This window comes from Ranitomeya imitator, chromosome 1, assembly GCF_032444005.1.
Source record: "Ranitomeya imitator isolate aRanImi1 chromosome 1, aRanImi1.pri, whole genome shotgun sequence".
In the NCBI taxonomy this organism is placed as follows: domain Eukaryota; kingdom Metazoa; phylum Chordata; class Amphibia; order Anura; family Dendrobatidae; genus Ranitomeya; species Ranitomeya imitator.
Window position 1 is genome coordinate 566,723,031 of NC_091282.1, and position 13,479 is coordinate 566,736,509.

Here is a 13,479-nt window from a genome sequence, read left to right on the forward strand (position 1 = left end):
TATATTGCCCAGTCACATAGTATATTGCCCAGCCACATAGTATATTGCCCAGTTACGTAGTATATTGCCCAGTGACGTAGTATACAGCACAGAGCCACATAGTATATTACACAGCGACATAGTATACAGCACAGAGCCACGTAGTATTTTGCACAGCCACGTAGTATATTGACCAGTCACGTAGTATATTGCCCAGCGATGTAGTATATTGCCCAGCCACGTAGTATATTGGCCAGTCACGAAGTTTATGGCCCAGCGACGTAGTATACAGCTCAGAGCCACGTAGTATATTGCCCAGTTATGTAGTATATTGCCCAGTGACGTAGTATACAGCACAGAGCCACGTTGTATATTGCCCAGTGACGTAGTTTACAGCACAGAGCCACGTAGTACATTGCACAGCGACATAGTATACAGCACAGAGCAACGTAGTATATTGCCCAGCGACGTAGTATATTGCCCAGCCACATAGTATATTGGCCAGTCACGTAGTATATTGCCCAGTGACGTAGTATACAGCACAGAACCACGTAGTATATTGCCCAGTTACGTAGTATATTGCCCAGTAACGTAGTATACAGCACAGAGCCACGTAGTATATTGCCCAGTCACGTATACAGCACAGAGCCATGCAGTATATTGCACAGTGACGTAGTATACAGCATAGAGCCACGTAGTATATTGGCCAATCATGTAGTATATTGCCCAGCCACGTATGTCACAGGTTAAAAAATAAAAAGTAAACATATACTCACCTACCGAGGGAGCCCTTGTAGTCATGTCGCCTGTGTGCGGTGCACTCGGCAGCTTCTGGTCCCAGGGTTAGTAGTGCAGGACCCGTGATGACGTCACAGTCACATGACCATGACATCATGGCGGGTCCTTCTCGGGCAGGCGCGCAGGACCTGCAATGAGGTCGCGGTCACATGACCGTGACGTCATGGAAGGTCCTTGTCGCATCCCATCCTTGACACCGGAAACTGCCGCTTTCATGGAGCGGTTACCGGAGTGTCGCGTGGAGCGGGAAAGGCGGCGGACGGTGAGTATATAATGATTTTTTATTTTTTTTATTATTTTTAACATTAGATCCTTTTACTATTGACGCTGCATAGGCAGCATCAATAGTAATAACTTGGTCACACAGGGTTAATAGCGGCTGTAATGGAGTTCGTTACCTGTGGCATAACGCGGTCCGTTACCGCTGACATTAACCCTGTGTGAGCGGTGACTGCGGGAGTATGGAGTGGGCACTGGGCACTGACTGCAGGGGAGTAGGGAGGGACTGTGGCCGTTGCTGATTGGTCGCGGCAGCCATAACAGGCAGCTGGCGAGACCATTCAGCGACTTGGATTCCATGACAGAGGCCGGCCGCGACCAATGAATATCTGTGACAGACAGACAGACGGAAGTGACCCTTAGACAATTATATATATAATTATTATATATATATATATATATATATATATATATATATATATATATATATATATATTGTAGCGTTTCCCTTACTTTGGGTCTTGGGGGACACTCGCTTTGCAAGGGAATAACGTATACAGGCACAATTTTTCCACAAAAACAGTCTATTCTGGTTTATTAAGCGTCATAAACCATAACACAAACAGTTCATCATTTATATCCACGGAACACATTAACCACCGATAGTCTGTTCCAATGGCAGATCCGTGTCTGCCCGTAACCCCTTGTTACCTGGAGTTACCTTACAGGAGCTCCGACTCCACACACTGACTCCTGTCAGTGCTGATTTACAGGGAAACTGCCTCACTGGGATCACCGTCCTTGTGACCAGGGCACCTCGGATAGTCCAGACCCACAGTAGGAACTGTAGCTTCCCCAACACAGAAACCGTCCCAGGCTCTGTAGATGCAGCCTTTCCATGCGCTTCCAGGAAGACCAGTCACAGGCACTTCCAACTCACAGGTCATCAGTCCATGTTCTTACCAAGTGCTTACAGGACTCCAGTCCATCGGTGGACAATCCAACACTCTGACCATTCCAGGACTCACACTCTTACCATGTGCTTGCAGGACTCCAGCCCATCCCAGGACAATCCAACACCCTCGAGCATTCAGCCCATAGCCTCAGCAGTGCTTCCAGGACTCCAGCCCACTTCAGGACAATCCAACACCCAGGCTATTGCAGGACTCAAGGATCTCAGTGCTTCCAGGACTCCAGGCCATACCAGGACAATCCAACACTGACCGTTCATCATGTCCACGGTCTCAGGTGCTTGCAGTACTTCTCCAATACCAGGAGACTCCAACACCGACCTTCCAGGACCTTGCATATGGACCAAACTGATCCATACACAGGAACCACACAGCAACATGTGACCCACACCCTGGTCACATTACATACTTGTAACCACTCCCCTGGGTGGGAGTGTGGGTGTGTGTGGCTAGTCTGACCCTCCCATCTCTTATAACTAGCCCTGCCAATCTCCCATTAGAACTACACAATTACTTGTGGGACTACAGGTCCCAGAACACCAACCAAATTTCAGACTGACAGCGCAGAGTGTCTTCCTCTGCAACACACACACCAGCCATTTACACTCCTGCCGGACTTTGTCTCATCACATTTATGCTTCCAAGCGCATCTTGAAGTGCACACACAGCGCCCCCTGGCTGTAAAGTGGGTCACCGCACTACATACCTCCCCCCTTTGTTCAACCCTATTGGGGTGGACACATGACATAAACCCAGGGTTCCGACACCGGGTACGCAAGTCACCTTGCCCTACCAGTCGAGAGGACCGTCTCAGTTGGTTTTGAGCATCACACATCAACATCTCCTTGTTTGGTTTACTGTTGTGAATTCAGCTTTTGGGCTCCCTCCGGTGGTTGTAGAGGGTAATGCAGTTGTGCCTGGACTGCAGGATTGGACAGGTGTATCTACTAATTGCAAAACTGACTGGGGTATATAGCCTTGCAGGACTCTTTAGTCCCTGCCAGTTGTTCATTGTTTTTGGAGGATTCAATTCCCTGCTGGTCTCTCCAGTTTGCTGTGCTTTTCTTCAAAGATGAGTCCTGGCTTTGTTTTTGCTGTCCACCTGCTGTGGACCTTATAGTTCTGTGCATATTCATGTTTTTGTCTTGTCCAGCTTTGTCTGTGAAGGATTTTTTGCAGCCAAGCTGTGTCTCTGGAGATGCAGATATACCCCCCATGTCTTTAGTTAGATGTGGTGATTCGTATTTTCTGTGGTGGATATTTTTTAGTGTTTTTATACTGACCGCATAGTACTCTGTTCTATTCTTTCTTTTTAGCTAGTATGGCCTCCTATGCTAAAATCTGATTTCATATCTGCGTATGTTATTTCCCTCCTCTCACAGTCAATATTTGTGGGGGGCTATCTATCCTTTGGGGATTTTCTCTGAGGCAAGATAGGTTTCCTGTTTCTGTCTTTAGGGGAAGTTAGATCTTAGGCTGTGCCGAAGGGTCTAGGGAGTGTTAGGTACCCCCCACGGCTACTTCTAGTTGCGCTGCTAGGTTCAGGGCTTGCGGTCAGTAAAGGTACCACCTTCTCCAGAGTACGTCTCATGCTGCTCCTAGGCCACCAGATCATAACAGTTTACCCCGCCCCCAGCGGTCACCACGTAGGCCTTGAGCTTTGGCCCTTACGTCACAGTCTGTCTGTGTCACCAAACATTTAGTCTTGAAGTGCACACACAGCGCCCCCTGGCTGTAACATGGGTCACCGCACCACTATATATATATATATATATATATATATATATATCTTCTATATAATTGTCTAAGGGTCACTTCCATCTGTCTGTCTGCCCTTCTGTCTGTCACGGATATTCATTGGTCGCGGCCTCTGTCAAGGAAATCCAAATTGCTGATTGGTTGCGGCAAAACAGCCACGACCAATCAGCGACGGGCACAGTCCGGAAGAAAATGGCCGCTCCCTACTCCCCGCAGTCGGCGCCCACATACTCCCCTCCGGTCACCGCTCACACAGGGTTAATGCCGGCGTAACGGACCGCATTATGCCGTGGGTAACTCACTCCGTTACCGCCGCTATTAACCCTGTGTGACCAAGTTTTTACTATTGATACTGCCTATGCAGCGTCAATAGTAAAAGGATCTAATGTTAAAAATAATAAAAAAAATAATCATTATATACTCACCTTCCGCCGCCTTTACCGCTCCTCGCCACGCTCCGGTAACCGCTCCATGCAAGCGGCAAGTTCCGGTGCCAACGATGGTATGGGAGACGGACCTGCCATGACGTCACGGTCATGTGACCACGACCTCATCACAGACCCTGCGCGAGAAGGACCTGCCATGACGCCACGGTCATGTGACGTCGACGTCATCACAGGTCCTGCATGAGAAGTACCTGCCATGATGTCACGGTCATGTGACCGCGACGTCATCACAGGTCCTGTGCCCCTGCGCGAGAAGTACCTGCCATGACGTCACGTTCCTGTGACCGCGAAGTCATCACACCCTGGGAACGGAAGCTGCCGACAGAACTACAAGGGGCCCTCGGATCGGAAGTTCAGTTTGTTTATTTTTTATTTTTTAACCTGTGATATACGTGGCTGGGCAATATACTACGTAGCTGGGAAATATACTACGTGGCTCTGTGCTGTATACTACGTTGCTGTGCAATATACTACGTGGCTCTGCTGTATACTACGTCACTGGGTAATATACTACGTAACTGGGCAATATACTACGTGGCTGGGCAATATGCTCTGTGCTGTATACTACGTCGCTGGGCAATATACTAAGTGGTTGGGCAATATACTACGTGGGCTGTGCAATATACTATGTGGCTGGGCTATATACTAGGTGACTGAGCTATATATACTACATGGCTGGGCAATATACTACGTGGCTGGGCAATATACTACGTGAGTGGGCAATATACTATGTGGGCTGTGCAATATACTATGTGGCTGGGCTACATACTACGTGGCTGGGCAATATACTACGTGGGCTGTGCAATATACTACGTGACTGGGCAATATACTATGTGGACTGTGCAATATACTATGTGGCTCTGTGCTGTATACTACGTCACTGGGCAATATACTACGTAACGGGGCAATATACTACGTGACTGGGCAATATACTACGTGGGCTGGGCAAAATACTATGTGGCTGGGCAATATGCTCTGTGCTGTATACTACGTGACTGGGCAATATACTACATGGCTGGGCAATATACTACGTGACTGGGCAATATACTACGTGACTGGGCAATATACTACGTGGGCTGTGCAATATACTACATGGCTCTGTGCTGTATACTACGTCACTGGGCAATGTACTACTTAACTGGGCAATATACTTTGTGACTGGGCAATTTACTACGTAACTCTGTGCTGTATACTACGTCGCTGGGCAATATACTACATCGCTGGGCAATATACTACGTGGACATGCCGATGCGTTAGAATCGGGCCACCATCTAGTATATATATATATATATATATATATATATATATATATATATATATATATATATATATATATATACTAGATGGTGGCCCGATTCTAACGCATCGGGTATTCTAGAATATGTATGTAGTTTATTTATGAAGATTTTAGAATAATACATTGAATACACAGGATTGCATCTGTCGCTGATTGTTCGCGGCCGGTCACGTAGTATGTCCCACAGCCACATAGTATATAACAGCCCACGTAGTAAATAGCACAGCCACATTGCACAGCCACGTAGTATATTGCACAGCCACATAGTATATAGCACAGCCCACGGAGTATATAGCACAGCCCACAGAGTATATAACACAGCCCACGGAGTATATAGCACAGCCACATAGTATATAGCACAGCCCATGGAGTGTATAACAGCCCACGTAGCATATAACACAGCTCACGTAGTATATAGCAGCCCACGCACGCAGTATATAGCACAGTCCACGTAGTGTATAACACATGCCACATAGTGTATAACACAGGCCACGTAGTGTATAACACAGGCCACATAGCATATAATACAGGCCACATATTATATAGCACAGCCCACAAAGTATATTGCACAGCCACGTAGTGTGTTATGAACAGGTAATTCAGAACCACAATGGACCTTGAAGTTCAGAGCACACAAAGTGACCTGACAATTACCAAAAACATAGGACGAGCTCTGAGACGTGGGAACTCTGCTGACCGCAATCCCTAATCCTATCCAACCACACTAAAGGTAGCCGTGGAGCGCTCCTGACCAGTCCTATGCGCCTCGAGCACAGCCTGAGTAACTAGCTAGCCCTAAGAAAGAAAAATAAGCCTACCTTGCCTCAGAGAAATACCCCAAAGGAAAAGGCAGCCCCCCACATATAATGACTGTGAGTTGAGATGAAAATACAAACGCAGAGATGAAATAGATTTAGCAAAGTGAGGCCCAACTTACTGAATAGACCGAGGATAGGAAAGATTGCTTTGCGGTCAACACAAAACCCTACAAACAACCATGCAGAGGGGGCAAAAAGACCCTCCGCACCGACTAACGGTACGGAGGTGCTCTCTCTGCGTCCCAGAGCTTCCAGCAAGCAAGAAAAAGCAATATAGCAAGCTGGACAGAAAAAATAGCAAACAAAAATAACACAAGCAAAACTTAGCTTATGCAGGATAGACAGGCCACAGGAACGATCCAGGAGGAAGCAAGACCAATACTAGAACATTGACTGGAGGCCAGGATCAAAGCACTAGGTGGAGTTAAATAGAGCAGCACTTAACGACTTAACCTCATCGCCTGAGGAAGGAAACTCAGAAGCCGCAGTACCACTCTCATCCACCAAAGGAAGCTCATAGACAGAACCAGCCGAAGTACCACTCACGACCACAGGAGGGAGCTTGGCCACAGAATTCACAACAGTAGTGTATTGCACAGCAACATAGTACATTGCACAGCCCACGTAGTATATTGCACAGCCCCACGTAGTATATTGCACAGCCCATGTAGTATATTGCACAGCCACATGGTATATTGCACAGCTCACGTAGTATATTGCACAGCCCATGTAGTATATTGCACAGCCACATGGTATATTGCACAGCCCACATAGTATATTGCACAGCCCACGTAGTACATTGCACAGCCCACGTAGTACATTGCACAGCCCACGTAGTACATTGCACAGCCCACGTAGTACATTGTACAGCCCACGTAGTATATTGTACAGCCCACGTAGTATGTAGCACAGCCCACGCAGTATATTGCACTGCCCATGTAGTACATTGCATAGCCCACGTAGTATATAGCACAGCCCACGCAGCATATTGCACAGCCCACGTAGTACATTGCACAGCCCACGTAGTACATTGCACAGCCCACGTAGTACATTGCACAGCCCACGCAGTATATTGCACAGGCCAAGCAGTATATTGCACAGCCCACACAGCATATTGCACAGCCCACGCAGTATATTGCACAGCCCATGTAGTATATAGCAATGTGGGCATCATATCCCTGTTAAAAAAAAAAAAATAATTAAAATAAAAAATAGTTATATACTCACCTTCCGTTGGCCCCCGGATCCAGGTGAAGAGCTTACCGATGCTCCTTGCGCGCTCCGGTGTCAAGAGTGCATTGCGGTCTCGTAAGATGATGACGTAGCGGTATCGCAAGACCGCTATGTCATCATCTTGCGAGATCGGAATGCATGGAACAGTCACCGGAGCATCGCAAGGAGCAGGAAAGGCCTGTTCTGGATCCAAGGGGCCGGCCGACGGTGAGTATATAACTATTTTTTATTTTTTTTTATTATTTTTAACATTAGATCTTTTTACTATTGATGCTGCATAGGCAGCATCAATAGTAAAAAGTTGGTCACACAGGGTTAATAGCAGCGTTAAAGGAGTGTGTTACACCGCGGCATAACGCGGTCTGTTAATGCTGCCATTAACCCTGTGTGAGCGCTGACTGGAGGGGAGTATGGAGCAGGCACTGTCCAAAAGTTTGGACACACCATCTCATTTAAAGATCTTTCTGTATTTTCATGACTATGAAAATTGTAAATTCACACTGAAGTCATCAAGACTATGAATTAACACATATGGAATTAACAAAAAAGTGTGAAACAACTGAAAATATGTCTTATATTCTAGGTTCTTCAAAGTAGCCACCTTTTGCTTTGATGACTGCTTTGCACACTTTTGTCATTCTCTTGATGAGCTTCAAGAGGTAGTCATCGGAAATGGTCTTCTAACAATCTTGAAGGAGTTCCCAGAGATGCTTAGCACTTGTTGTCCCTTTTGTCTTCACTCTGCGGTCCTGCTCACCCCAAACATCTCGATTGGGTTCAGGTCTGGTGACTGTGGAGGCCAGGTCATCTGGCGTATCATCCCATCACTCTCCTTCCTTATTATGCCTTCAGTGTGAATGTACAATTTTCATAGTCATGAAAATACAGAACAATCTTTAAATGAGAAGGTGTGTCCAAACTTTTGCTCTGTACTGTATATACCTAAAATACAAAGGAAATATGTCATCTGTGACTTTCAGTCTTTTAGAGATCATTTCATCTTTAGCTTACTTAACTGTACACAATAATAGTAATTTCAACAAGGGGTGCTCAAACATGCCACTTTAAAATATAAAAAAAAGTTTAGGCTTACTATTACAGTATTTTTTTTTGCACCAAATTATTATGAAATTTTTGTTTAGAACAAAGAAGCATTAACATGTATTAAAACAGCCCAATGGAATAAAATTAGCTAAATCTTAGGCTCTTGGTACGAACAACAGCAAAAAACTATCAGCAATGTAAGCCATAGAATTTTGAGTTACGTAAAGGACAATGTATATCCTTAGATAATAATTTTGCTTGTCAATATAACTACCTAAATCCTGAAAAGGTATTATAACAATAGAGAAAAAATACATAAGAGGGAACAAAGTGTTAGGAATTTGGGGCAAAAATAGTAAAATGAAAATGGGTGGTATGGGGAGGAGCAAAAAAAAGATCACAAGAGGATTAGCATATAATGATATCTTCGAAGGACATAATAAGAAATGTTTCATCAGTTAACAACTTCTATCAGTAAGATAATAGTATTCTGTGGAGTATGTGTTTTTATTTCACATCTAACAAGTTATTTAAAGGGACACTGTCACCTGGATTTGGAGGGAACAATCTTCAGCCATGGAGGCGGGGTTTTTGGGTTTTTGATTCACCCTTTCCTTACCCGCTGGCTGCATGCTGGCTGCAATATTGGATTGAAGTTCATTCTCTGTCCTCCGTAGTACATGCCTGCACAAGGCAAGATTGCACAGTGCAGGCGTGTACTATGGAGGACAGAGAATGAACTTCAATCCAATATTGCAGCCAGCATGCAGCCAGCGGGTAAGGAAAGGGTGAATCAAAAACCCAAAAACCCCGCCTCCATGGCTGAAGATTGTTCCCTCCAAATTCAGGTGACAGTGTCCCTTTAAGTGGTCAACTCCTTTAAGCTCATCTCTTACATTCTCAGATATAATTGATAGAATTCAGGCCGTTGTGCACAGATTAATTTCATAATTGCTCATATTAACCACAAAAGTATTTGTTTTTATTACTCTTTCTAATTATTGCTATGTGTTTCTTACCCTAAGATCCAATATAACATGCAGACAGTGGAAGTTGATGGAAGGACAACAAAGAAATTAATCACCAACCTCAAACCGAAGACCTATTATAATTTTATCCTTACAAGTCGTGGGTACACTATGAGTGGCCTTCAGCAAAATGTTGCTGTTTACACTGCCCCTAACATGTTGGGTATGAAACCTTTAATAAATTGGAAGACAGATTCAGATGGTCGCATAACAATAACTCTGCCAAATGCCGGGACTGCAGAGTCAGTCAGGTAAACGATTTGATAATTATTTTGGCATTTGACAGAATTGAAACCTTTGTTATAGTATAATTGATTTGATAAATTAAAAAACCTAGTTAACAATACTGAATAGAAGTACATACCTTTTTGAGTTTTATATACACTGCTCAATAAAATAAAGGGAACAGCTAAACAATGTAACTCCAAGTCAATCACACTTCTGTGAAATAAACCTATCCAATTGTAAATCAACACTGATTCTGAAACTATTTCTCCTGCTGTTGTTCAAATGGAACTGACAACAGGTAGAAATTGTAAGCAATTAGCAAGACAATCACTATAAATGAGTGGTTCTGCAGTGGGTGACCACAGACCATTTCTCTGTTTTTCTACTTTTTGCCAGTTTTGGTCACTTTTGCATTTTGTCATTGCTCTCCTCCAGAGGTACTGTACAGTAGCATGAGGTGGTGTATACAACACACAGAAGTTGCTCAGGTAGTGCAGCTCCTCCAGGATGGCACATCAATGTAAGCTGTAGCTAGAAATGTAGCTCTGTGTTAGCACAGTGGCCAGAGCATGGAGCAAATACTAGGAGACAAGCCAGTACAGCAGTAGACGTGAAGGGGACTGTATGAGTGCAACCACGCAGCAGCAGGACCGCTACCTCCTTCTTTGTGCAAAGAGGAGCAGTGCCAGACCTCTTCAAAGTGACCTCCAGCAGGCCACTAACATCCATGTGTCTGCTCAATCTGTTAGAAACAGACTCGATAAGGGTGGTATTAGGGCCCGACATCCACAAATAGGTATTGTGCTTACAGCCCAACACCATGCAGGGCGATTGGCATTTGCCAGAGAGCAACAAGATTGGCAGATTTGACATTGGCACCCTGTGCTCTTCACAGATGAGAGCAGGATCACACATGAGAATGTTCTGCTGCCTGCAACATAATCCAGTAGCCGTACAGCCCTCCATGTGCTAGCCAGTGGACCCAGACCAATTGTGAGACCATATGCAGGTGCACTGGGCCCTGAGTTCCTTCTTATGCATGACAATGATAGGCCTCATGTGGCTGAAGTGTCAGCATCTCCTGCATGATGAAATCATTGATACTATGAGCTGACCTGCCCATTCCCCAGATCTGTGTCCTATTGATCACATCTGGGACATCTTCTCGTTTCATCCACCAATGCCACATTGCACCACAGACTGTCCGTTAGTTGACTAATGCTTTAATCCAGGTCTAGGAGAAGATCCCTCAGGAGATTATCCCATGCCTCATCAGGAGCATGCCCAGGCTTTGTAGGGAGATCATTCAGGCACATGGAGGCCGCACACAATACTGAGCATCATTTTCTTGTCTTGACGCATTTCCGCTGAAGTTACTTCAGCCTGTAATTTGATTTTCCACTTTGATTTTGAGTATGATTCCAAATCAAGATCTTCATAGGATATTAATTTTAATTTATATTGATCATTTTTATGTTTTATTGTTCTCAATACATACCACTATGTAATGAATAAAGGTTTGCAACTGGAATATTTCATTCAGTTATATTTATGATGTGGTATTTTAGTGTTCCCTTTATTTTTTTGAGCAGCACATATACATGTACAGTTGTGTGAAAAAGTATTTCCCCCCTTCCTGATTTCCTATTGTTTGCATGTTTTTCACACTTAAATGTTTGAGATAACCAAACAATTTTAAATATTAGACAAAGATAACACAGGTAAACACAAAATGCAGTTTTTAAATGAAGGTCCTTATTATTCAGGAAAAAAAGAAATTATAACCTACAGGGCCTTGTGTGAAAAAGTTATTGCCCCCTAAAGCTAGTAACTGGTTGGGCCAACCTCAGCAGCAACAACTAAAATCAAGCATTTTTCATAACTGGCAATGAGTCTTTCACAGTGCTCTGAAGGAATTTTGGCCCACTCATCTTTGAAAAATTGTTGTAATTTAAGGTAATGCTACAACATCTCAATCGGATTTAGGTCAGGACTTTGACTAGGCCACTTCAAAGTCTTAATTTTGTTTTCCTCAAGCCATTCAGAGGTGGTCTTGCTGGTGTGTTTTGGATCATTGTCCTGCTGCATAACCCAAGTGCGCTTCAGCTTGAGGTCACTAACAGATGTCCGGACATTCTCCTTCTGGATTTTTTAGTAGACAGCAGAATTCATGGTTCTATTTACCACAGCAAGTCTTCCAGGTCCTGAAGCAGCAAAACAGCCCCAGATCATCACACTACTACCACCATATTTTACTGTTGGTATGATGTTCCTTTTCTGAAATGCTGTATTACTTCTACGTCAGATGTAATGGGACATACACCTTCCAAACAGTTCAACTTTTGTCTTGTCAGTCTGCAAAGTATTCTCTCAAAAGTCTTAGGGATCATCAAGATGTTTTCTGGCAAAACTGAGACGAGACTTTATTTTCTTATTGCTTAGCAATGATTTTCATTTTGGAACTCCGCCATGCAGGCCATTTTTGCCCAGTTTCTTTCTTATGTTGGAGTCATGAACACTGACCTCAACTGATCGGTGTTCACAACTCGAGCAGGGACCCAGAATCTCTTCTCTGGTCCGTATCCCCTTCTGTGGATGAGGTGCTGGAGGAAATGATGGACCCTCCGAGAATCCACAACCCTCTGAACCTCATACTCCAGGCCACTGTCTACTGAAAGCGGAGGAGGCAGGGATGAGGAAGACAATGCAGAAGGGTCATACAGCTTTAATAGGGATTTATGGAATACGTTAGGGATGGAGGAAGCTTTAATCTAAATGCAACAGGATTTGCCACCTCTAGGATCTCATATGGAGCAATAAACTTTGGACCCAACTTCTCTGATGGCACTTCAAGTTTAATGTTCTTGACGACAACCAAACCTTATCCCTAATCTTAAAAACAGGATCCATCGAATGTCTTTCATCTGCCTTTCGTTTTTGACGAATCTGAGCAGTCCCAATATTCTTCTGACACCTCCCTCCCGACATCGCCATGTCTCTGTATGTGACCTCTACCCCAGGGCATTCAGAATTAATCCTACAAAATTCACCAAAATGGAGGTGAAAACTATAATTACATAATAATGATGAGGTTACAGTAGATTGATGTAGGGAAGAAGGAAGGGAGTTTCAAGCACGTCCATCCAGTTTGAGTAAAATTTCAATTTTATTTGAACATTTTAAAAAACAATTTTAAAAAAGAGAGAGACTCTCTGCCTGACACGTTTCTGGCGTACCACGGCGCCCTTAGTCATAGGATCCTATGACTTAGGGTGCCGTGATGCGCCAGAAACGTGACTCCCTTCCTTCTTCCTCACTTCGGCTGAAATCACCAGCAGGTACGGCACCAACCAGCTATATTCAATTGCAATGGCTAATTATATATGTCTTAGTGTGTCAAGCTCCAACTTTTCCCTCTCCCCCCTCTCTCCCACAGATGCTTATAGTAGATTGATGTACTCGACTGTTAACCCCTTTATCCCCAAGGGTGGTTTGCACATTAATAACCGAGCCAATTTTTACATTTCTGACCACTGTCCTTTTATGAGGTTATAACTCTGGAACGCTTCAACGGATCCTAGTGATTCTGACATTGTTTTCTCGTGACATATTATACTTTATGATAGTGATAAAATTTCTTTGATAGTACCTGCATTTATT

General features: G+C 44.2%; 1 protein-coding gene across 7 annotated transcripts in view; it reads left to right on the top strand.

The window, feature by feature from the left end:
* PTPRS (protein tyrosine phosphatase receptor type S) overlaps positions 1–13,479 on the top strand; it is a 715,207-nt gene that overhangs the window by 508,991 nt on the left and 192,737 nt on the right. For all 7 annotated transcript variants that reach the window (XM_069767783.1, XM_069767788.1, XM_069767782.1 and 4 more), the window contains one exon: positions 9,589–9,842. In XM_069767783.1, coding sequence (XP_069623884.1) covers positions 9,589–9,842 — 254 coding nt within the window. The remainder of the gene's footprint in view (positions 1–9,588; positions 9,843–13,479) is intronic.